The 24837-nt window shown below is 40.2% G+C and overlaps 2 protein-coding genes across 2 annotated transcripts; both read right to left on the minus strand.

Moving 5' to 3' along the window:
- Nucleotides 1-387: 387 nt before the first annotated feature.
- On the minus strand, nt 388-4171 carry LOC145777445 (uncharacterized). Its single transcript, XM_082588818.1, has 4 exons — nt 3900-4171; nt 3538-3681; nt 3187-3335; nt 388-2456 (listed from the first exon to the last, which is right to left on the minus strand). The coding sequence occupies exons 1-4, from the start codon at nt 4060-4062 to the stop codon at nt 2322-2324; spliced, it is 591 nt and encodes a 196-aa protein (XP_082444944.1). The 5' UTR covers nt 4063-4171; the 3' UTR covers nt 388-2321.
- Nucleotides 4172-7546: 3375 nt separating this feature from the next.
- Nucleotides 7547-17867, minus strand: LOC145777307 (beta-1,3-galactosyltransferase 1-like). Its single transcript, XM_082588659.1, has 4 exons — nt 17487-17867; nt 14085-14263; nt 11247-11430; nt 7547-8376 (listed from the first exon to the last, which is right to left on the minus strand). The coding sequence occupies exons 1-4, from the start codon at nt 17778-17780 to the stop codon at nt 7855-7857; spliced, it is 1179 nt and encodes a 392-aa protein (XP_082444785.1). The 5' UTR covers nt 17781-17867; the 3' UTR covers nt 7547-7854.
- Nucleotides 17868-24837: the final 6970 nt, after the last annotated feature.

Here is a 24837-nt window from a genome sequence, read left to right on the forward strand (position 1 = left end):
AGGGCACCATTCAGTTGGGCATGTTTGGTATCTCGATGAATGGAGATCTGGTTCGTATTAAGAAGTGGCTTGTACGAGAGCAGGCTATGATGTGACTTGTAGTCTACACCTCCCATAGTTACAGAATCCCAAGCACCACCAATAACCCACATAATTGCTGTGATGTCTAAAAATAATAAGAAACTAATCATCAAGAAAATGAAATATCCAATGAAAATCGTTTGGCAACTAATCCTTTTTCTCATAAAAAAATCTATGAAACAGTGTTGCCACGCGAAACATCGCTAATCCCTACAAACGCCTATCGAAAATTTCTACATGTCCCTACGCAAACTCTGGCACTGATTAGCCAATGATGTCCCTATAAAATAGAGATTTTTCTGCTGCAAAAGTGTTTTATTTTTGTTTAATGAACTTCGAAACATACAAAAAGGCGTTGCTTCAGCCAGGGAATGGGATGGAAGATTTGGGATAATCTTCCAATCTTGTAATCAGAAACTTTGGGCAACTTACTGCGTGCAAACAATTTTCGAAAACTTATCCTTATCAAATGCAATACTATTGGCTTCGATAAAAGCAAATAACAAAAATCATTGTTGAACATACATATTGAAACAGTTGATGTTACTGATTGAAACGTGATTACATTTGAAAGTAGTTGTTACTTGAAAAATTCAGAACAATGTGATTGTAATGCAACTAAAATGTTTGGTTATGTAACTGTAATGCAATTAAACTGAAAATATATGTAATTGATCCAACTCTGCTTTAGACCAAGTTTTGTGGTTGCACCAAAAGAACGGATGTAGGCATTCCACAGCCTAACTACATGTCCCTTAAAAATACTGCTGTTAAAATTTTAGCATCAACTTAGCCACAAAATTTTCAGATGGAAGAAATTTTTGTAATAAAAATGAAGATAGAGCTTCGGTAAAAATGAAGATGGAATGGAAGATTTCTTTGATGGAATGGAAAAAAATGTCAGGATGGAAGATGGAAAAACGTCTTCCATTTTATCCGATACCCAGTGCGTGGGAACGTTTGCCAAACCTCGTAGGTTCCGGCCGTGCCGCTGGACATTGCAACAACGACAGAGATGGCTGGTTACGAAAAAAACAGCACAAAATACCAATGTACAAAATGCACATAAAAACATTGAAGAACGCAACACACCATTGGTTCTCAAACCGTGCGTCGTTTGTAATTTCAAGAGGTGTCACACAAAAAGTCAGGTTCTTAACTAAAAAAATGTATGTGAAAGAATTAATTGTTATAATTCTTTTTATTATATATATTAAACAAAAAGTGCTCAGTGCCAAGCAAAAAAGCCAAGCAAAGAAAATTACATCAAATATAGTTAGGCTACTACTGGCATTAAAACGTTTTGAAATGTGGAGTCATAGGAGACAATTACGCATCAGCTGGATGGAAAGAAAAACAAATGAATTTGTCACTCAACAAACTGGAGTCTGATTAACAATATCAACGTCAGTAAAATTATGGCATTTCTGGCATATAGCAAGAAGCAACTCGTAGGAAAATAATATGTTGACTGGAATGGTGCAAGAAAATTAAACAAAAGGAAGACAAAAATGAAATATTTCACAATATTAACAAATTACAGGACTGGAAAGCATTCCGAAATTATAAACAAAACAATCATAGAGAGAACAAAATAGAGAGTTTGTGTAAGAGCTCAAACATGATCACTTTGTTGAAGCAAACATTCAAATTTTTATCTTTAGCAGATTTTTAATCAATGCATTGGAAATGCAAACGTTAGTCGGCGGCCTGTGGGAACTCACACAGTTTTACCCTGACTGTGATTGCAGCGAGATATTAATTTCAAATGAAAAGTAGAGAGCTTTTTTGTAAAGGTCCCAAGCATCCTATTAATTTTGATAGAATTCACAGAAAAACATTAAATTAGCACACAAGACATTGATGCTTGATCCTGTGTGTCCACACATAGCATAACTTCGTCAATGTACATCAATAGTCATAAGTGCGTCACGAGTTCAGTAAATTCTCTCAAGTGCGTCGCAACGACAGACAGTTCGCGAATCATCAAATGCTTGATGAGATTAAGAACAAGCAACAGATTTTAAAAACGATTAAAAATATAAATCAGAATAAACGAGTGTCAGGTCGATGAAAGATCGTGATGTCACACAGCTCACAACGCCAGATAGCGTGTCCAATAAGAAGATCGGTACCATTGTCGGAGGGCGCCTTTTCAAACAGATCAGTGTTTGTGTTCAGGCGGCTCAAAACCTTGAACAGCGTCGTGCCGAGCTCACAACGAACGCCATTGTTCATTTTTAAACCTCGTCATCTTCAGTTTGTTTTGTTTGCTCGGATCCATTGTCGTCTGGGATCGTCTCCAGGAACGTCTCCTCCACTCCGTCCACCTTTGCGAAGGAGACAACGCGCTCATCGCGCGACGAGGACAATACCTGGGAGGTTCAAAATATTTTAATCAGACACCGCCTGAATAGCAGTTTACGCAAGGGGCAGTTAACGCTAAAGGCAGTTTAAGTAAGAAACAGGGAAAAACGTCAGGTTGCGTCCGGGGAAGTTTAAGTAAAAGACAGTTTACGTCAGGGGTGGATACGTGTGAGGCACTCTGTGTGGTATTTCCTCAGGGGCGCCGGAAGCGGGAAGACAGATGCCTCCCTGCCCTCAATTTGTCCGTGGATGGGGGGCAAGGGTGCCCTTTTAAGGTCATGTAAGCTACTGCACATTTTGCAATATAACAATTTCTGCCATTCGCTTTTAGCCTAATTATAATCTTTCATTTCTGCCTCAAAGTAATATTCACGACACAAAATTCTGTATCACAGTAGGTGATTAGCCCACATCATCATAACATAGCATGATGCCCTTCTGCGCCATTGTTCTTTGTAGCCTATACCGGACACTTGTATCATTACTCATTAATGAGCTGATACAGATGAGCATTATCGCTATATCTTATGCTAAAACTTTGAAAAAATGGGCTTTTTAGCAATAAAAGTGCCCTTTTTCCATAATCTTGCTCCCCAGTCAAAAATCATTCCGGTGCCCCTGTATTTCCCATTGGTTTCGGCAAAACCCCAAGAATCCAAACCCCTCCACTTTAAACCTGCGACCGAATCGATCCTAACAAACAGTTGACCAATAGATTCTTACATGCGCACCACTCACCATGCCTGCCAATATTCCGGCCGTTATACCCAGGAATGCGGCCACCCAAGCCAAGACGTAGCTGTAGCCGAACTGGGAGTTTGTGGGGGGAATAACCGATTGGATGTAAGCTCCAGTGAAGAGGGAAACGCCTATCACAGAGAATCCACCTAAACAGTACAAACATGGATCGGATACGGGGAATCTCCTCTTGTTTACAACAATTAGCTTACCTTTGAATTGGTGTATTTGGTTTCAGTTCAATTTTTAATGATTTCTTTCAATTTCCTGAATACAAACGTAGGATAGGCTGCAACTTCCGTGGTCGCAAAGCCGCCAATGTGAATACGAACATCAACAAACAATTCGAACCTCCAAGAATGGAAAGTTTCGAGCCGATGGCCAGAAACCACTTCTTCCCTCCAGACAGAAGCAACAAGAGAGCGCCCAGTAGCATCAGAACCACTGAGAGAATCATGAAGGCGAACGAGGTTCCGGTCATCCACGTGTGATCGTCTGTGATGTCATAAGTTAATAGCAGTATTGATATAGATTCATCAAGCTTGATCCATTGTTGAACATGTGATTTTATCTGCTAGATTGCAAAGAATATTGAACTTTGCAGGTTAATCTAAAGGGAGATTCCCTATACAAGGACAATGCGTCATACTTCTTTGTTAGTTGCAAGTTCATGTAAAAGAATCATCTAGCCTACATCGCAATATGAGACTCACTGAAGCCATAAGAGCAGGAGACCCCCTGACAGCGCTGGATGTGACCGATGGTAAGCTTCCTTTGTCCAATCGTCTGAAACCACGCGGGGGTGAATGTTGACGTCATAGCCGTCACAAACGCAAGGGCTGAGGTCACCTTACAGGCAACATGCAAGGGAAACATGTTTTAGTTGCAAATTGTATTTGGATTAAACTTTAACCTCAGTGTTGCCCTATGCATAGAAGACACTGCGTTAATCAACGTAGCTTAGACTCATTTGTTTACCTCATAGTATGACCTCTAACATTCTACACTGGAAAACGTTGTGATATTGTGCACAACATTAAGACTATTCTATATTATAAACTGCGTCATAATGCTTTCGCTGCTACTTCATGTCTTGCTCTGTTTGCAGAAGGACAACAGAAGTTAATCCCTATCTGAAGATTCAGCCAAGTATCTCAGTCTTGTGTAACTTAAACTATCGGTAATAAAAGATTGAATAAAAAACTGAAAGTACGCCAACTCTTTCTTCAAATTAGAATCAATGAAATGACTAAAATTCAAAGCAAAAAATGGTTGCATTTCTATTTCCTTGATTTTCTTTCTCGCTGAAGCAACTTGGCTTAACCCTTTGATCCCACTGGCTCAGACAGCTAATGGCTTTCCTTGTTGTCGAATCATTTACGAGTCAAATGTCTATCAGAGAATTGATTCAAAAACTTGAAACAGGAATCGTTGAATTCCACTGCGGTCTTCTCTACCCTGTCCTGTTGGAAGTATTATCCGGCATACGCTTTGTCGCCACAGCAGCGATTCTCATGACTTGTTTACATTTAAATCTTTGCCCGACCCAGCTCTCTGCTTGAGGTTAACTTTAATCATTCCCCTGCTTTGCTTCTTGGCATGATTGACAGAGAAACCAGTCATGCGTGATCTCCATGTCCACGATACGTCATGCAAGGCTGAAGTCACGATAAGATAATCAGGAAACAATAAATTAACATCGTTTAGACGCAAAATCACCGTCAACCCACGGTGGTACCTGCATGTTGCCACCTGGCGTTGCTAATCCAAGCTAAACTGTTTGTTTCTTTAGTTATGCCTCTAATCCCATAAACGACTTCGCGGCGCACACGATTATAGCGTGACCGTCTTGTGGCTTCAAGTTGGTAATTATCTTTTCGTTGTTTCAACGATACCAGACGTCAAATTAATTGAAAAAAAAACTTTTTTTTCCAACATTTAAATCCGAAAACAATGTGAGATACGATCATCATCGATTCATCCATGACGCGACGAACGCGTTTGAAGATGACAAAATGTTTCTCGCTGTGTGTTTCGTCAGAAACCAAACAGAGATGGCAGCCTGTTTAATTGACTACCGTCCAATTGTGACTCTTCTAGCATTCGCAAGAGTGTTGATCCTACTTTGAACTTTGGTAATTACCGTACGGAAAAAAAAGAATAATGACAGGGTTTAGTTTGGGTGGGAATCGAATCCATGTTATCGACTATCACTGCCCTCACCCTCTACGCCAAGCTGCGGATGACGAAGCGTCGACTTAATTTACTTTATGTCAGAAATGTTTTCCTTGCAATTTCTGATTGGTTGAAACGCTGTTCCTGTAACTTCTGATTGGTCCACTGATTTATTGTTTTACATATTTTTTGTGCCCACCAACAGATGTTTGATCCAAAGATGCTACGGCGCAGGTTCCTCCACAGCGTTGCCGACGTGTGGGGGGATTGAGGGGCCGATGTAAGACGCGGCCACCGCAGGGAAAGGTGCCAGAATGAAACTGTGATTTGAAGTCGGAACTTTGACCAAATTTCTCAACTTTGGTGAGATCTCAATCATCTGCATGAGCAGAGCAGGAAGAAATAGGATGTGGTTTTTCAAAAATCAGCAAAAGCCATTCTGTGCTTTTGGACGTTGTTGCTAGGTGGTTGATAAAGCTCTGAAAGTTAATGTTAAAAAAAAAACAAACACTAAAATATATCAGCTTCAAAAAGGTGAAATACTTAAAGGAAACTTGCGAGATGCCATTGAGAGAAGTGGGGATCCTGCTGTTTAAGTTGAGGCAATTTGTTGACAAAGAAATTACGACGAGCTTGAAAAGTGAACACCTGCGCCACGAAGCGGTTCGAACATACCAGAATATCAATTAAAATTCTGCCGCCAGAGTGTGCCAATGCACATGAACTAAAGATCATGCGGGACTGTCATTGTTCCGTGAATGCTTCTATCCAGACCACACGATCAGTTATTATTTGATTCAACGTCTGCAGACGTTGAATTGAATCAATATAAAATGACGGATTTTGCTATATGGGTATGTGAACGATATGTTGTTTATAGTTGCAAATATGCCGAATCCAACAATTTTTCAGTTGATCTAAAAACGAACAAAAAACTCATAACCAAATCGGTGATTGCCGTGAAGTGTAGAGACTCATAAAAGCAGAAACTGAGATGGAAGTACATGAACAGTAAACTCGACATATTGATGATATACTGATGAGTGGATTGCACAAGTTGTTGTGGCTTCAGTTGAAGTCTGTGAGTTTTGATTGATGGCAGTCACGCATCATTGAGTTGGTTTCAGCAATATCGAACATCCGGTCGCTCACAGACATGGCGTGGTCTACTATAGGCAGGCGCGGATTTATGGGGGGGCAGGGGGCCGCCCCCTCCCCCGAAATTTTGTGAGGAATTGTATGTTTCCGCATCAAATGGTTTGATATGCTTCTAAACAGCTGATATTAGTCCCACGGTGGACTTAACTTATCCGCGGGGGGGTAATAATTTTTCTTATTATTAGGGTTGAAATTATCGATCGATCAGACTCCGTTATTTTCTTTCATACAACTTCAAATACATTTATTAGCAACATTTGTTGGAGCTGACTCAGCTGAAACCAACGCTGAATCAAATGACTTCAGTTGAAACAATCTGGAACCTTGAATGGCGGTTTTATAATTTTTAGTCTTCACATACAAATATCCGATTGGACATGGACACTGCATACAGGGTTTTAAACCAGATTTCAAGTTTACTTTGCATGCTTAACAATTTATATTCATGATGTAGGTTACTGATGATGTACCGATGTACTGATGATGTACTATGTACTGATGATGTACCATGTACTGATGATGTACTATGTACTGATGGGGTACCATGTACTGATGATGTACCATGTACTGATGATGTACTATGTACTGATGATGTACCATGTACTGATGATGCACCATGTACTGATGATGTACCATGTACTGATGATGTACCATGTACTGATGATCAAAGTACTATGTACTGATGATGCACCATGCACTGATGTCTGATGATGTACCATGTACTGATGATGTACCATGTACTCATGATGTCCAATGCATTGATGATGTTAATAAGTACAATGAAATGAATACCTGACATCAACTGCACCTGACTAGCATGCGGCAGGGAATGCATAAGGGGGATATTATCATCCACTAAATGGCGCTTTAACTAGCAATAATCGCCACCTCAGTGCCGCATCCCGCATCATTCCACACAGGCGTCATCGAGTTGATGACGTTTTCATCACGTGAGCGAGATCAACTGCGTCATTGTCTGCCTTGCTCAGCAACCGCCGAAATGGCATCGACAGCGCCCAAACCACGATCGGGAGGGAAGGAGAGTTTAATAAAATTTATACGCTTCATGACGTCACAAAGAACCATACTAATAAGAGCAGACATCATCCAGAGCGCTAACAGTTGAAAAAATAAATTGTAAATGATTAACACAATCAACAAAGATAAATTTTATGAAGTATTTCTTGAAAAGAATTAATTTTATCGTCGCACGTGGGCGCCTCAAACAACAACAGCTAATATTTTCAAATATAAAAAGTTAGTAAGAACAAGAAGCGACTGGCGCGAGCAGTGATGGCGCGATAAAAGACACAGTGGGAACGAACATACAAACAACTACGTAACAATAGGATGATTATTTTTGTCCTTAACAACTTTAAAAGGCGTCGCACAGTCAGAAAAATCGACGGTGGTTGAATGAAGCTTCTTCCACATCTCAATCATTTCTTCACTGTTCAGTTTATGCAAAGTCATTATTTCTTGGTAGATACAAAGATCTTTGGGACGATTAACCCCCCAGCTTTTAAAGCCCTTATGATTTTGGGGTTCTATACCCAGTTTTTTTAGGCAAACCCCTAAAAATGCGTCATCGATGGGAATAATTGGGGTCACTTTGGTCATTTCGAATATCTTCTTCGATACCAGTGACGACATCACAAAGCCCCCGCCAGACACGTAGGGGGGATAGTACTTCTCGTTCCAAAGGTTGGTGGAGACATAATACTTGCTCTTGGGGTCCGTGATGCGGGGGGAGGGGTAGAGGACACTCCCCGAGAACAAGTTTTTCGCTTTCTTGGGAGAGAGAGAGACGAGGAAGTCAACGATGTTGTGGATGTTGACAAACACGTCATCATCTCCCTGCGGAAGAACAAGATCATGTTAAAATAGGACACAACTTATTGGAGGAAGAGACTTAGAGAAGTGAAGGATACAACTCATTCGAGGAGGAGACTTAGAGAACTGAAGGAGACAACTTACTGGAAGAGGAGGAAATTTAGAAGATGAGACGACTCAGCAGAGGAGGAAACAACAGACGAGGAAACGGTTCATCAAAGGAGATAACTCCGCAGAAATTCAGTAGAAGAGAAAAGCAAAAAAACAGCAGAGGCGGCTGATACAATCCAGTAGAGCTTCTCAAACTTTTTTTATTGTGCCACCCCTATTTCAGAAAATATACCAAACTTATCACTGTAGGCCAATTTTTTAATTTGAATGACGACCCTAAATTTACGACTTGCTGCCCCGTTTGAGGTCACGACCTACACTTTGAGAAGCCATCCTTTCAAATGTTAATGCGCTTGATGTGAATGAAAGTCCGGTGTTATTTCATTAGTTAACTGATGGCGATCCCACCCTCCAAGGTGAGCAAGGAACGGTCCACGACTTTATGCTGCGGTCCGAATGATGCGAACAACGAAACTACTAGCGCATAAAAAAAAACAAAAAAAAACAATTGGTTTTTAGTGGGAAATAACCAAGTCTCATTATTAAATGCCAAAAACAATTTTTATATTTTTGTTAGTATAAAAAATGAAAATTGAAAGTGTTACCGTGACAAATAAAGTTACTACCGTATTCAAAAGAACAATCACTACGAAATAATCAAACCTCGCGTCATTCGGGCTTTGCGATATTCATGCATTGCGGCATTCGTGGCTTACGGCTAGGGGTCTGCTACTATTCGGTGAGTCCGATTCGGTGAGAGCCTTTTTCGGTGGGAGCCTTTTTCGGTGAGAGCCCTATTCGGTGATTTTTTTGAATTTTTTTTTGAAAATTATTGGGTACCGTAGCTTAATTAAAACCCCTAACCCCGAAACCCCAAACCCAAAAACCCAAACCCCAAAAACCCAAACCCCCAAAAAACCCCAAAACTCCCAAAAAACCCCAACCCCCAAAAACCCCCAAAACCCAAAAACCCCCCAAACCTCCAAAACCCCCAAACCCTAAAACCGCGAACCCCAACCCCCAAAAACCTCAAAACCCCCAAACCCCAAAAACCCCCAAACCCCAAAAACCCCTAACCCCAAAAACCCCTAACCCCAAAAACCCCTAACCCCAAAAACCCCTAACCCAAAAAAACCCTAACCCCAAAAACCCTAACCCCAAAAACCCCTATCCCCTAACCCTATAACGGCAATGATAATAATTAGGCTACGGCGCGCAATAATTTAAAAAAAAAACTCACCGAATAGGGCTGTCACCGAAAAAGGCTCTCACCGAATAGGGAACTCACCGAATCGGACTCACAGACCAACGAAACTTCTCACTTAGCGGAATGCTTTCAAGTCAGCTGCCACTGACATTTCTGTGTCAGTCGTACTTTGTAAATAACAATTATGTCAATCCACTGCACGATGATGACCACTCGCCGACGCAACACCGATGAGCGCATTGGATGCTTGTGCAGTGAGCTTACCAGCCATGGTTAGAATTAACACAACATGGCCACCTAGGTCATGACACAAACAACAACAAATCGAGTGAAGGAAACAATATTGTCGGATTGTACGTCATAATCCTTCGTGGTGTGACGTTGCGTGGGTAGCCGAGCTTGATGGTTTGAATAGGGATGTAAGTAAATCTTTTTCGGAAAAAAATGAATAAAAAAATAGTTTTTTGTACAATCAATCGGTCCAAAATTTGAGTGTGGGAACAAAATTTGCACTTATGCTTAGAACTCTGAAATGATCAAGAAACGTTGTCACTAAACTTTTCATTATGTTTTCACTTCACCAATGATCCAAAAGGATGTGTAGTGTGATGAAATAATCAAAGTAGAGAGTATTACACTAAATTGATAAGCCAAAGCGTATTAAGTTAAAGCGTCCGTTGCACAAATGTCGCTTCGTTAGTAACAAATAGTATTGAAACAGCTAAATTTTTGTTTTGGATTATTATTAAATTTGATTGGTAGGAATTTCTTAACCACAAGACTCCACCGCACTTCGCCACTTCACCACAAGCAACTTCATCCTTCCCAATGGATACTACGCGTACAAATCAATCAAAAACTTTCAAGTTGTCTTCAAACAAAATTATCTCGAAAGGAAGTTTCGCTTCGATCAGGTGAGATTCCTCATCAGTGGAAATTTCGTTTCGTTTTCGAATCAAGTTGAAGTAAAATTTACCTTCCGCTAATCGGATACCCGGTTATTCGAAAGTTGTTTGTTTACATGAATAAGTTGGCGCAGATAGCACGCTACCCAGTCGCGCCCTCAGGAGAGCATTCTACGTCACAGCATGTAGCAGGTGAAATGAAAAGTAATTTGCTGCAAATGTTCAATCGCACCGGAAGTAGCGCGGCACACACGCAACGCAACGTGACGTCATAATACACCAATTGTAGACAGCGAGAAGCCAGAAACGTCATTGTCACGTGACCAAGATGAAGTGCTGATGACGCGTGTTGGCCACCTGCTGGGAGCCACAGAGCGGCCGCACGACAACTTGACAAACCGAAAGTTTCAATTTCGGCGATGAACCATTGAACCTTTACAATTTACATCTTCTTTTAACGCGAGATCGCCATAAGTCAATTCCCACGCATCGGATGCCGATCACAAGCGCTGAAAGGCATCACCACGTGGAGATGCACCAGTGATGTCATAAACCGCTAAGATTGGCGCCATTATGCAAACAAACCAATGAGACCTTATTTTAAAGCGTGGAACAATTGTAAGTGTGAAATCAAAGTAATTGTTTTCCAGTTAGATACTGACGGTTCCCACCTTGAATATAAACTTGACTTGCGGACAATACGTTGTCATCCACCTCATGAACATGATGTCCTTGATGGTGAGGTTGCGAAAGGAGTCGTGGAAGTCTCCTTGGATGATGTCATGGAACTCCTCCGACTCTCTCTGGAGCAGTGCCTGCTTCCTCTCATCATCTGCTTTCGCTACCAGGAAGATTCTGTAACAGGAAGAAATATGATGAAGAAGGTCCGATGAAAAAAGGTGATGTAAATCTTGGGAATCCCTCGCTCGGGATTGAACCATAAACCACAAAAGTAAAATATTACAAATGACAAACAAAATAGAAACTCACGCTGTTCACAACCAGAGCCTACATGACGTAAGTTTGCAAAGTAGTACAGAAAGCGTAAACGCTCGACTCGCAATAACAGAGTTGTAAGTCTATAGACAATTTTGTTACATTCTTGTCATCTTCAAAATATTCCACTTGGATGCCCACCACTTGAAGGAGCTAGCAACCGAGCAAGTTCACACTGATGTGATGACCCGGTCTCACCTTAATGTCAAGTTTTCAGCTGCGTTCGTTAGAGATAAACTATTTGAAAGCTGCATCAGACAATTCGTTCATCGGGCCCGCGCACTATGAATAATTCATTCTCCCGGCAGTGTTCACGCGCAATAATATCAACGCCAGCTCAAAGCAACAATGGAATAGTTTCATATCTCTTTCAAACGCAGCATAGGTTTTAAACAAGCCTTTAAGCGTACAACACTTTGTTTGGTTAAATTACGATAAAACATCTCATATGCAAGTTATAACAATCAATCCTGAACTGAATCTCGTAGTCAATTCAACAATATACCAACGTTTCATCTGGTCGCCTGCATCTTCACAACAATCTTAGCGATGACAAACAAATAATTTTATGTGCTAATTCAATCAATTGCATAATAATTTTAACCGTAACTAGCCCGAAAGGCCTCGTCTATAATGACCTCTAGGAGCCGATACTATGACATGACCAAGTGCAAGATTGAGATGCAACGCCATGCGCCTTTCACAATTCCAATCTTGGTTTCTGTCCTCTAGGAAAGAGTCTTCGTATCACGAAAAGTCCATTTCCAAGAGAGTGGATCATCATAGATTACCCTGAAGCAAACTAGATGAGGATGATCAGACAACCTTCCAAGTTTAACATTTCGGGAATGTCACTGTATGACGGAATAATTGCTGCCATCTCCAAAGTCAAGTTCCTGGATTGTTGGAACCACCGGCATGACGCGCTTGACGTCTTCATCGGCTCGCAACTAGAACCGATGCAGCTTCCAACTTTGAAAAAATCAACGGTTGACATGCCGTGTCTGCATGGAAACAAAGTTTTGCTTGTGCGAATAACCCAGCAGACCCTTCAAACCTTTCCACACCTAGTCACAACAAACTGAGGTGGGAATTGAACAGGTGATGTTAGGATCCACCATGACACTTCGAGTTCGATTGACTGGCATGTTGAAAGTGAGGTTTAACTTTACCAGCAATCCTGTGCAGTTCCGATGTGAGATCATAAAACTACAGGCTTCGATATTGCGGCTGCAAATTATACACCTTCCTGCACTCTAGGCTTTTTGACGTTGAGTTGTCTTTTGGTGTAGGCATTAGCTTATAAAGAGACCGAGTCTCTTTAGGGTTTCTGTTTGAGGATATGATTGCCAACAAAATAATACAAGTTGACTGCAATGTTATAAGCTCTTATTCGCAAAATTGAGAAATACTTATTCTGTCTAACTCTAACCAATTTAGTTCATTGAAACGGGTGTCAGAAAAGCGACATTCTCCCGCGGTGATTTTTATTTTCTTGTTCGGGACTCGGAAGTCGTTCGGTATGTTCTGGTTTAAAGGCTGCTGCGTCTCTTCCGTCTCTGTTTTAAATGGAAATCATTTTGGTTTATAAATGTTACGAGTATTTTTCAATTTCAGGCTTATTTCATAATGTAGTGTCTTTTTCTCAGTAATATGGTGAGAGTTATGAAAGCGGAACGGTTACACAGTTATGTCGCTTCAGAAATACGGATGTGATAAGCTAAATTCCGTGAGAGTAGCATTTGTTAACAGGAAGCGTGACCTAATTTTCGTGAGACTACAATTTAGGTTTTGAATTTGTACAGTTGAAATGCATTTGCAAATTGCAATCCTCATAGGTTTCGGCCAAATGTTCTCAAAGTTTGAACTTGTTAGTAAGAAATCTGGGGTGGTAACAGGATAGACCCTCGGCCCCAGACGCTCACACGACGACGACGAGTAAGAAACATGAATGATACATGTTGATTGTTGCATCACCATACAAAAAAATGTCGACATCTTCTCCCATATCCAACTTATGCAGTCAATGTTGGTGTTACTTGCAGTGCAAGCTCGTACAAGACTGATACGAAATGTCTGGCAACATAACGCACTGGCATGATGTGTTTCTGGGCTTCCAGCTGGTTAGCAGCCACGTTGCGTACCGGAAGAAATATGCGCCTGTTGTTCGGTGAGCGCGACTTCTATATCTCACTCAAGCCGCGATCGGCGGCAGCGAAACCTGCTTGCTGAGGAAACATCGGATGCAGTGGAGGGAAGTCAAATGTTTTGTGGCAGGATGCATTATTGGCATCATTGGTACGTGATAACAGCTTACGGGCAATATTGTATTGCATTGAAATAACTAGTTTTAGTATAAATTCTTTAAAATAGGCGAAAACAGTTACCATAGTACTTTGTGAAATAGAAGCAATAAATTGTAGGATACAATAGAAATGGCACTTGTGCAAATAAGTCATAAAAAAGCATTCAAAACTTTACAAGTAAACGAACATTTTTTTCAGCATACATACCTTCTCATATGAATGCCTTGTATGGTAGATTCGTTTCCCCAAGTCAATCTAATCGATCTCCGCCGATCAAACTGGGCTGTAGTTGACTTGATAGCGATCAGCAGAAAGATTGGAAGAGGTTGCAGCTTGTCGTCCTTGCACTTATCAGGCTCGTTGAAGATGTACGGGTAATATTTTTTCTGAAAATAAAAATTGTTTGAATTTGAAAGAACTTATCTCAACCCACTGTTTGTGCATTTCGGACAACACACAAACACTTCCATTGCTATTCAGGTGACGTGGATGACGAGCAAATGGAGATTATCTCCATAGCAACCAGCCTAGCTAACAACAGTTGTCACATTTGCATTGTTCAAGGTCTGGCGATGTGTTACAAACATGCGGCTTGTGCTGGCATGCTAAGTTGTTTGCAATACTGTTTTGTGTTCAATTCAATAATCAAAGTTTAACAGTTTCAAATTGTAGTTAAAAAAACATAATTTCTCAGCATTCATGCCAAGAAGATATCTTTTGTCATCGTAAATCAGTCCAACATGACAGGAGTTTCAGCTGGGATTCGCACAAAGACCGGTGTCATCGCCACTAGCCCGATAAACAGTTCTAAGCACAACCAGGCAGCACCAATTAAATAGGCAGTTAGAATGTGCGCGAACGGGCAGAGCGCCCTTCCACATGCACAAAACGGGTCTGCTACTATTCGGCGAGTCCAATTCGGCTAGTCCGATTCGGCGAGCGCCCTATTCGGCGAGAACCCTTTTCGGCGAGTTCCCTATTTGGCAATTTTTTTAATTTTTTTTTTTAATTATTGGGTATCGTAGCCTAATTATCATTGCCGCTTTTACATTGTTTTAACGACGCTAAACGTTAAAATAAAACCCTAACCCCAACCTCTAACACTAAAACGGCAATGATAATTAGGCTACGGTACCCAATAATTTTAAAAAAAATTTCAAAAAATCGCCGAATAGGGAACTCACCGAAAAGGGCTCTCACCGAATAGGGCACTTGCCGAATCGGACTCACCGAAACGGGCCAATCCGGCACAAAACAAGACATTCAAAAGCATTTCCATGAGCTGCATGCAATTGCAAAAATGGATTGTGTGCAGCCGCTTGCACTCGCACGTAATTAAAATGGGAGAGTTTAAATGCGCGTTTGAGCAACTAGTGTTTCTTTTAAAGGCATGTTTGACTGGGTTTGAGTGTGCTTTTGCTGGCCGATGTTTATCGGCGAAAAATAGCCGATACAATATATCAGCTACTCGTGATATCGGCCGATAAATATCGGCCAACCAAATATTGGTTAAGCTCAAACTACAATACATATTTTCGACAGTTAATCCACGATCATTCTATTGCGAAATTAAATAATTGGCTAGAAGAGACCGGCGGCCAAACTTGGCCGATTGAGGAGGTAGCATTGGCGGTCATTCAAGCACTACTTAGCGGCCATGCCGCGATGGCTGCTTTGAGGCATGTACTCGAGTTTGTGACAAAGGCTTAGTATAATGAGAACTTTATCTTCTCATCCCCCGATGCTTGGATCAAGTATGGGACTGACCTTCACCTTAACATCATTTAATCAATAATCATTTGTAAAATGAGCAAGTTTTGTGACTCAGCATTTTGTTCTGTAATTTCAAACATGGTACAAGTTTTAAAAATCCTTTTCAATCTCATGAAATGATGGTACTGCAATTTTGTAATCACCAAATGCGTGTGCAATGAAAATGAAGATTGATTTGTCAATGTGATGTCCAGCTGTGCTAAACAGTTTCAGAGTTTGCAGATCTCGTACCATCTACTACTTCTTTGATTTTTAGCGTGTGGATTACAGTTACCACGTATGTGCAGCAAAGAGTCACTCACTAGTTAGCATAGGCGCCTAACTATTTTTTTGGCCGTGGGGGCGAAAGCGTGTTTCATCAGCAGCAACATAAATTCAGCGAAAAGTCACGCAGATGGATGACGTAATTATGTCGTCACACTAGGATTGCTTTTATTGCCACACTCGGAGTTATCGCTACGTTCGACCTACCGTTAATTATTGTAAACAAAAACTCGACCAAAACACATGCTATGCGTCTGCGTTGGCTAGCGGTTGATGGACTGCGTCTCTTTAAGCTAAGCACAACATAAAGTTTAGCAACGAACTAGATTTATTAGCATGAAACAAGAGACGAAAAGGTTTACTAAAAGGTATTATACTGTAAATGGAATGAAAATACTAACTTGATCATACGCTTGAAAATATACCTGTTGAAAGCAAAATCATTTATGTTTACATCAATTCAACAGCACATCACCTTGAATAAATTTAAAAGTTGCTGACATCCGTAAACAGCCCTTGAAAAATAGTTACGGAGAGACGTTTGATTATGTTTTCGATTTGACATTGCTCCCTTTTCACTATAATATCGCAACTTATCGCTGACCAGCTTTCAATTCGCTGTAATACGCCCGTCTTCGTGTTGCAGATGAAACAAAAGATGCGCATATTCCCCGCCTTTGATCGGGTTTCTATGGCAACGGTCGTGTGTGCGCCATGCAGTTTGCGCGAGTCCGTTGTTGTGTTGATTATGCCGCGTGTGCGCAATGCAGTTTGTACCAGCCCTTGTTGCGTTGGTTAGTGTTAGTGGTTACCTCGGGCCCCGAGACTTCAAGTTAATTTTCACAGCGAGCGATTCACCGCCGCAACAATTCACTGCAGAGGTTTCGACTTTCGAAAGCGACATTGAGTCTGTTTGCAAGCGCATTAAGCTAAGCGCACGCTCCGTCTACGTAGCAAATTATGTTGTTTTTGGGTGCATTCAACATTCTGATGACATTAAATCGACGCAAAATGGTAGATTTTTGCTATGTCTGAGGCAGCAAAATCTGTCATTTTTACATTGATTCAACATCTGCAGACGTTAAATCAATGTAAAAATGACAGATTTTTTTTGTCTGGGGTGGGATTGTAGTAGCATCGCTACTCGTTCTAGTGATTATACATTGCGAAGCTGTTGCGGTTTGGATTTAAAAATGTTTTCCTGCTGCCGATCGCTAGTTTATCTATTGTTTTATGTATCAATGCAGCATAAGAAATTGCTCCCATGCAGAAATATGCGTGGGGGCCTGGCCCCCACGGCTTAGGCGCCTATGCTAGTTAGTATATATGTAGGCCTACTAATTACTACATGTTTATGACGAAACAAAGTAGGCTAACCACTCAAAACCTTAAAATGGTTGAAATTTAACATTTTGGCTACTTGACTTAATTGATGAAATCTTTTAAAGGAGTAAAAATGTATGAAACGATTGAATGGAAATAGTACAAAAGCACAAAAAATTTTTTTACCCACCCCTAGACAATAGACATGCATGCACCATGTTGGGTAGTGACACGACATGGCAAACTGACCTGTGAATATTCAAGCTGTGGAGCTTCTGCTGCTTTGTCAGCTTTTTTCACTTCACTTTCTCGAGTTTTGTCAACTGTATTTTCACAACGAACTTTATCGGCTTCTAACCTCCGGACTGTGTTTGTCAGCTCAACATAACGTACGGAGAAGTACAACATGTTAGAAACAAAAAGAAAAAGAAAGCAGCTTTTCACAATATTCACACGATGTCGCCATATTAATCCAGAAATTGTTCCATTTGCACCATTGCCTACAAAAGTCCAGTTTGGTGTAGATCCATTTGCAGCAACCATAATACGAATCAAAAGTTAAACAAAAATTAAAAACCAACTTTAAATTAAATCAAAACAATTAAATTTTTAGCTTTTTCTAGTATTGGGTTGAATCTGGAAATAGAAGTTAAATTGTTGAACTAAATTACATTCTATCTGTTATGAGATTTGGCAAAGCCAAAAATGCTTTGGTTCTTGTTCTCTGGTGTGTATATACGTCGACTAGCTTCATTGCATGACTTGAGTTTTTCAATTGTGAGATGTTTTTGGCACAAAAATCGAAGCAAATGTTGAAAGTCAAAGTGGCAATATTTATGTTTGTGACTAAGATCATAAAATGTCTTCTCTTTTATCTTTTTTCAACTTCATTGTCACACATTACAAGTAACGAGTATCTTTGCTTTAAGAACGCCATACGTAGCTCTAATCGCACATTTTGCTGACCTAGTTTTGATTATCGCACATTTTGCTGACCTTGGGCATGACGCGGAAAGGAGTACAAGAACTTCGAACTGCAACAAATTGGCTGTCTGCCTGCCATTAGGCTACTTACCAGACTGTTGGAATCATTGGAAAACAGATTTGGTCATGTTTTTGATGATTGTGACTGCCAGCTAGCTGCTGCATTTCACCCACAATTCTTGGCTTTAAAAGGGTGAAGAAATTAAGACGGCTCTACATGTCAAAATGGTTAACCTATTATATATGATATATACAGAGCCACAGCAATTTCAACATCGACGATGCAGCAAGCAGCAGCACCACTGATGTTGACAAGCATGAAACAAATGACTTTATGCTCCGTTACTTGAAAACACAAAAGAAAGAAAGCGAGTGCTGCAAAATTTTTAAATAAATCTCTTGAACGTAGACGGTTACGACTGATGCATTCCCCAATAACGTGATGAGGCGTTTGTTCTTGCAATATAATACGGCCCTATCTCCTCCAGTGCTTCTGTTGAAAGACTGTTCTCTCTTGAAAAGGACAATTTGAAGCCAAAGCGAGCTGGACTTGGCAATTAACATTTTGAAATTCTGATATTTCTGAAATGAAATTGATGTTGAGTCTCTTCGCTCATTTTAGATACCCGTATAAAAATATTGACACGCCCTACTGCTTATACAGTTGTCCTGTGCAGTGTGCATGTCGTTTTTTATATTTTTTATATTCGGTAGGCGAACGTTTTGGGCTTAGATTATATGGATTTTTAGAAGAATTATAGTAGCCTATGTAGACAACTAGCAGAATGGTCGCTGTTTTGTAGTTAGGCAACAGCTAAGAACAAAGTATAATCTTGCCCTTTACCATGCAGTGGATAAAATCTTTTCTCACATCAAGAAAGCAAAGAGTTGTTGTGAATGGACAGTTGGACACTACTCAGATTGGGGAAGTGTTAAAAGTGGTGTGCCGCAGGGAAGTGTATTGGGACCAACATTATTTGCATGTTATATTAATGACATGACCGAAAGTGTAAAATGTAATATTAAGTTATTTGCAGACGACACAAAAATATATCAAAAAATAGCAGACAGAAGTAACTGTTTAAAACTGCAGAATGATCTTGATGCACTGAATGAGTGGTCCAGAAAATGGAAACTGAAATTCCACCCAGAAAAGTCCTGTATTTTAAGAATGGGAAAAAACCCACCGACATTCAAGTATACCATGATTCAAGACTATATATACTGACAACTCAAGAAAGGAATTGACATTTGTGAGTGACTACAAGGACCTTGGTGTAGTTATTGATCAGGACTTATCATTCAGAAAACACATAGAAAAAATGGTTTCTAGAGCTAACAGTATTGTAGGACTGATTCGACGTTCTATATCTAATTTTGATACCACAGTATTTGTCACTCTTTTTAATGCATTAATTCGTCCAATTTTGGAACACAATAATTTGATCTGGTTCCCAACATATAAGTACTCTGTAGCTGTAGTAGAAAATGTTCAAAGGCGTGCAACCAAATTGGTTCCTGGATTAAGGCATTTGTCATATTCTGAAAGATTAGAAAAATTAAACTTGCCTACTCTAGCATTCCGACGTCTTCGCCATGATATTATTCAAGTGTATAAATATTTAAATGGTTTTTATGATGTAAATTATACTGTATTACAGTATTTCAAATGAATCCAAATACCTATTACCTATGATACAAGAGGCCATAACTTAAAATTGCATAAGCCACAAACTATGTCAAGGCTGAGAAGCAACTTTTTCACAGTGCGTGTAGTAAATGCCTGGAATAATTTACCACCAACAGTCATAAGTGCACTTAGCTTGAATGCATTCAAGGCAAGGCTTGACAAGCACTGGAGCAGCGATCCATTGAAATTTACCTTGAAATCATCTTATGATGTTATGTATTAAGTGACAGTACTATTGTGTATGTATTTTTCATGTATATATCACCGTATTATTTTCTGGTCCCACTAATATGTCTTCTAAAAGTTTATATATGTTATCAGATGTTATTGACGGTTAGAGTTATTAGTTACTAAACTAGCTGTTAACCTAATTAACAGAAAATGCGTTATGTATATCAGAATGATGAAAAAGCACCTCGGTGCTTACAACATCAAATATTTATTATTAGGAAGTGGCTACATTTACGGCGCCGTAAATACAGCCGTTCCATGCCTTTTTTCTAATCTTTACGTCGCTTTTAGTGCGCATGCGCACTGTTGCTGAAAAAAGCTGGATATATAACTAAATTCAACTGTTTTAGCCAAGTGATTCAGTGGCGCATGCGGTCTGCGCAGGGGCGCCGGAACGATTTTTGACTGGGAGGGCAAGATTACGAAAAAAGGGCACTTTTGTTTACTAAAAGGCCAATTTTTTTTTCAATTTTTAGGTTAAGATATAGCGACAATGCTAATATATCAGCTCACTATGTGCTGAGTAGTCTAATGATAGCCTACAAGTGTCCGGTATACAAAGAAGGGCATCATGCTATGTTATAATGATGTAACCTACTGTCAAGCCTTAAAGCAGCCTGCGGCCATGGCCGCTAAGTAGTGCTTGAATGACCGCCGGTGCTACCTCCTCAATGGGCCAAGTTTGGCCGCCGGTCTCTTCTAGCCAATTATTTAATTTCGCAATAGAATGATCGTGGATTAACTGTCGAAAATATGTAGTATCAAAGAGTGACGCAAAATTAGGTCAGCGCGTCATAATCGCCACTGTTGCATTGTGCGGGAGTATTTGTTATTGATAGAGGATATCCAACCCATCTGCGATCACCAGCGCTGTAAGTCTTGATTGTAATTCCCAACGTTTATTTTAACAAAGTCTTAATCCGAAGTGCTAATTTACATCGGCTGGCAATATTGTCGTTTTTATGTCGATTTGATGTTGTCGGACATTAAAAAGGAGAACTAGGTTAGTTGACATCCGAGGCGAAAACATTTTTTGATCACATTTTGCAAAAATTATGCTTCTTTTAGTAATGTCCTTCACATCATTGAAATACTTATTTTATTACCTTGCCGTCATCGTCAACACATGTCGAACGTTATTTTTCGTTGCTAAACAGAATTCTAGGGGAGTGGCAAACTTCTTTAAAATCAGCCACATTGGGGACACTCGTGCGAGTGTCGTTAGATAGTCCCGCAGTACTGGATTACAATCCCGATAAAGCAGTTATTACGTGGTGCAACGATTCTATTGTAATACGTCACCAAGGCCCAGACTTCAACAACGCTAAGTGATCATTTTTGCATTGTTTCAAGTTTAATTCGATTTACTTGTGCTATCGTTATTTTTATTTTGTATTTTGGCCTATAAGCACGCAGATTTGGCCGCCGAAAAGGAGTTCCCGGTAGGCCACGATGGCTTCCGAAAGTAAAACGACTTTTAAGGCCTGTTAATTGTGTTGCAAAATGTTGTGCCGTATATATTATTTTGAGGCAAAAATGAAAGATTATAATTAGGCTAAAAGCGAATAGCAGAAATTGTTATATTGCAAAATGTGCAGTAGCTTACATGAATTTAAAAGGGCACCATTGCCCCCCCTGCCCCTCCATCTGCCGAAAAATTGAGGGCAGGGGGGGCGACCGCCCCCCTGCCCCCTGCTTCCGGCGCCCCTGGGTCTGCGTCTGATTCGTACTCCCAAGGATATGAGTTCGATACTTCCAAGAGGAAGGTTTTTTTAAAAACTAAATTCTCACCTGAAGTGACTCAATCGTTAGGCTGCGCATTTTTGTGGCCGTTTAGTTTGTTTTTAATTCTAAGCTAAATTTTCATCTGAAGTGACTCAATCGTTAAGCTGCGCATTTTTGTGGCCGTTTAGTTTGTTTTTAATTCTGAACATCACAACGAAAAAACAGTATATGACAAACATAGCAGAGATCTAGAAAAAGGTAGAAGTGACAAAACGCGGACGTTATGCCGTGCATGATACCAGATAGCCGAGTGGTGAGAACGTGGCGTTCGAAAGGACGCGGCTGTGTCTCAGTAAAGACACTTAATGGCAAGCCAAAATAAGGGGAACAGCTGACTCGAAGAGTAAATGTCACTTCGCTGCTTCCTGTTGTCTGTTGTATCGCATCTGTGATCGCAGTGTAGGCTACTGTATGTTATCGCAATGGGCGCAAATAAAAACACGATTATTATTATAAAGCAGGACAATCAGTTTAAAATATGGCGTCGTCGTCGTGTGAGCCTCTGGGGCCGAGGGTCTATCCTTTTACCACCCCAGATTCACGATGTTGCCGGACTACACTGGAAGGCTATTAGAGAGCAGCCAGTCTTTGGTTTCGTCATCCATGACATGCAGACCTTCCACTCCGTTAGGTGGCTTGAAGATGGAACAGTCATTGATGATGTGGTCTGCAGTCTGTTCCTCGGCACCACATTCACAGAAAGAAGAAGAGGCCATTCCCCATTGGTGCGTGGTTAAGCTGAAAATCCCGACGTCCTGTCTTGGTAGTGTTAGGCCGATTGGGCGTGTGTCGGCGTCGGGGATGAACGAATAGAGTTTGGTGGTGCTTGACTTCCATTCAGAACTCCATTTATGGTCCGCCCAAGCAGCCGCTGAGACGTCTTGTTCTCAAACCTTTAGTTAGGCTACGTTACGATTCAATCGTTAGGCCTCGCATTTTTGTGGCCGTTCAGTTTAGTTTGTTTTTAGTTCTGACCATCACAACGAAAAATTAGTTTAAATTATGGCACGGTCGTAACACCTTAATAATTTTTTTATAAATTTAGAAGAGAAAAAAAAGGCTAGTGAGTTTTTTTTCTTTAAAATTCTATAACTTATTCATAAAATTATCTCGGTGCACAACAAGTGAGTTTTCTTAAGAAACGCAACTATTTATTCTCACTGTTGGGTTCAGTGAGTTTTTAAGAAACGTAAATGTTATGTGAGAATTACATTTTGTAGAGAGCTAAAAACAATGGAAATTCATTCGGGTCCCTACAAGGTGTTTACGACCGTGCCATATTTTAAACTGATTTTTCGTTGTGATGGTCAGAACTAAAAACAAACTAAACTGAACGACCACAAAAATGCGAGACCTAACGATTGAATCGTAACGTAGCCTAACTAAAGGTTTGAGAACAAGACGTCTCTGCAGCTGCTTGGGCGGACCATAAATTAGGGCTACCATACGTCTTATTTTTTCAAGAAAAATAAATTGTCCTCCGAGGACATAAAAAATGCTCAAATGTCCTCTTTTTTGACAGTTTGGGTTTTCATGCTTATATTTTCAACGGGATTATATTGCTTGATGACGTTTCAGCGACGGCTTGTAGGCTACCGGTAGCCTATTTGTTTTCTAAACATTTCATATACCAATGTAACATAGGCTATAGGCCTACTGATACAAGAAATTGGCGCATTTTATGGAACTGTTTTTGAACGTTCATTGCCTGATTCACTGTAATATATTAAACGACATTTTAAAGGCCATGCTCACACTTTCTGGGACTTTCACAAAAATTATTCTTTTACCTTCATCTGTTTTATATTGATACAACGCTTGTAGACGTTGTTGATTACCAACTGAGTTTAGCTCGTTTGTTACTTGTAACAATCGAAACGAATGTCTAAAAGTGCAATGTGTATAAAACACCTAACCTACAGCAAAAGAAATCGTGGCATGGATAGGCCTACACAGTAGCGCACCCAGAAAAAAATTTAGGGGGGGGCTAATTCAGAAATGTCGGCCGAGTGATTTGCGACAATAGTGACAGTGACAATAGGCCAACACCCATCCTTGTGATTATTTAAAGACACTCACGGCCCACAACCCACCGGTTGCCGATGCATCAGGATTTGTTTTCTCAGATTACAAGTTGGCCTAGTGAACCCCATGCTACTAGCACCTTCAGCATCCTCATTCCTACGTCTACTCTCGCAATCGTCTATAGATTTCGACTTTTTCCTCATGTATGACAAAATAGAATTAGCTTTTCATTTGCCAGCACAAACAAGTGCGAAAAAAATTAGCACGAAATCAGTTTGAAGCAAAACAATAATTTTGTAAAAAGTAAATTTGATGTGGGCGTGTTTCCTACTTAAAAGTGCCATCAAAGACCATATCACGGAGTGTTCTTTTTGTACAGATCGAAAATTCTCTGCTGACTCATTTAAAATTATTTTAGGCAAAGGCAAGTCCCAATTTGACACTAAAATTCAGGAAGCAGCGTTAATCAAACGCTACAACCCAAATTTAAACAAACAATTAACTTATTTGCTGGAGACGCGTCTATTTTTCTCAACATTTACTTGATGTAGGTAGGCTATCACGTTCCCTGCTGTGGTGCAAATTTGTTTGTAGTTATTCATGTAGTTGCCTTTTCCTAATGTAATTTTACCTTCAAGAAGTTGAAATTTACTGCATTTTTATAAATATTTTCAGGTTCCTGATGAGGGCTTAAGTTATTGTTGTATTGTAATATATTGTTGTAAAGCTCAGCCCTGTTGTATTGTTGTAGCCTATCTTATTCATACCTAACCTGTAAGAAAAAGGTATAAATGGGGAACCATGGCCAACTGGAGATGTGGCCTGATTTGTCACATTTTGCAGATTTAGATTTCAGCTACTGCTAGTGTTTGACCTGGTTTGACT

Source organism: Aplidium turbinatum, chromosome 9 (assembly GCF_918807975.1).
Source record: "Aplidium turbinatum chromosome 9, kaAplTurb1.1, whole genome shotgun sequence".
NCBI classification, from domain to species: Eukaryota; Metazoa; Chordata; class Ascidiacea; order Aplousobranchia; family Polyclinidae; genus Aplidium; species Aplidium turbinatum.

Bases quoted from the DNA above. Each gene is read 5' to 3' on its own strand.
- LOC145777445 (XM_082588818.1), bottom strand. From the start codon at position 4,062: ATGTTTCCCTTGCATGTTGCCTGTAAGGTGACCTCAGCCCTTGCGTTT. The intron at 3,682-3,899 runs GTGAGTCTCATA...ATGACATCACAG, and splicing joins CTCCTGCTCTTATGGCTTCA to ACGATCACACGTGGATGACC. The intron at 2,457-3,186 runs GTGAGTGGTGCG...TGAACCTCCCAG, and splicing joins CCGGAATATTGGCAGGCATG to GTATTGTCCTCGTCGCGCGA.
- LOC145777307 (XM_082588659.1), bottom strand. From the start codon at position 17,780: ATGGTTGCTGCAAATGGATCTACACCAAACTGGACTTTTGTAGGCAAT. The intron at 14,264-17,486 runs GTCAGTTTGCCA...TTTTATTTTCAG, and splicing joins CACAGCTTGAATATTCACAG to AAAAAATATTACCCGTACAT. The intron at 11,431-14,084 runs GTATGTATGCTG...TTCCTGTTACAG, and splicing joins CAAGGCATTCATATGAGAAG to AATCTTCCTGGTAGCGAAAG.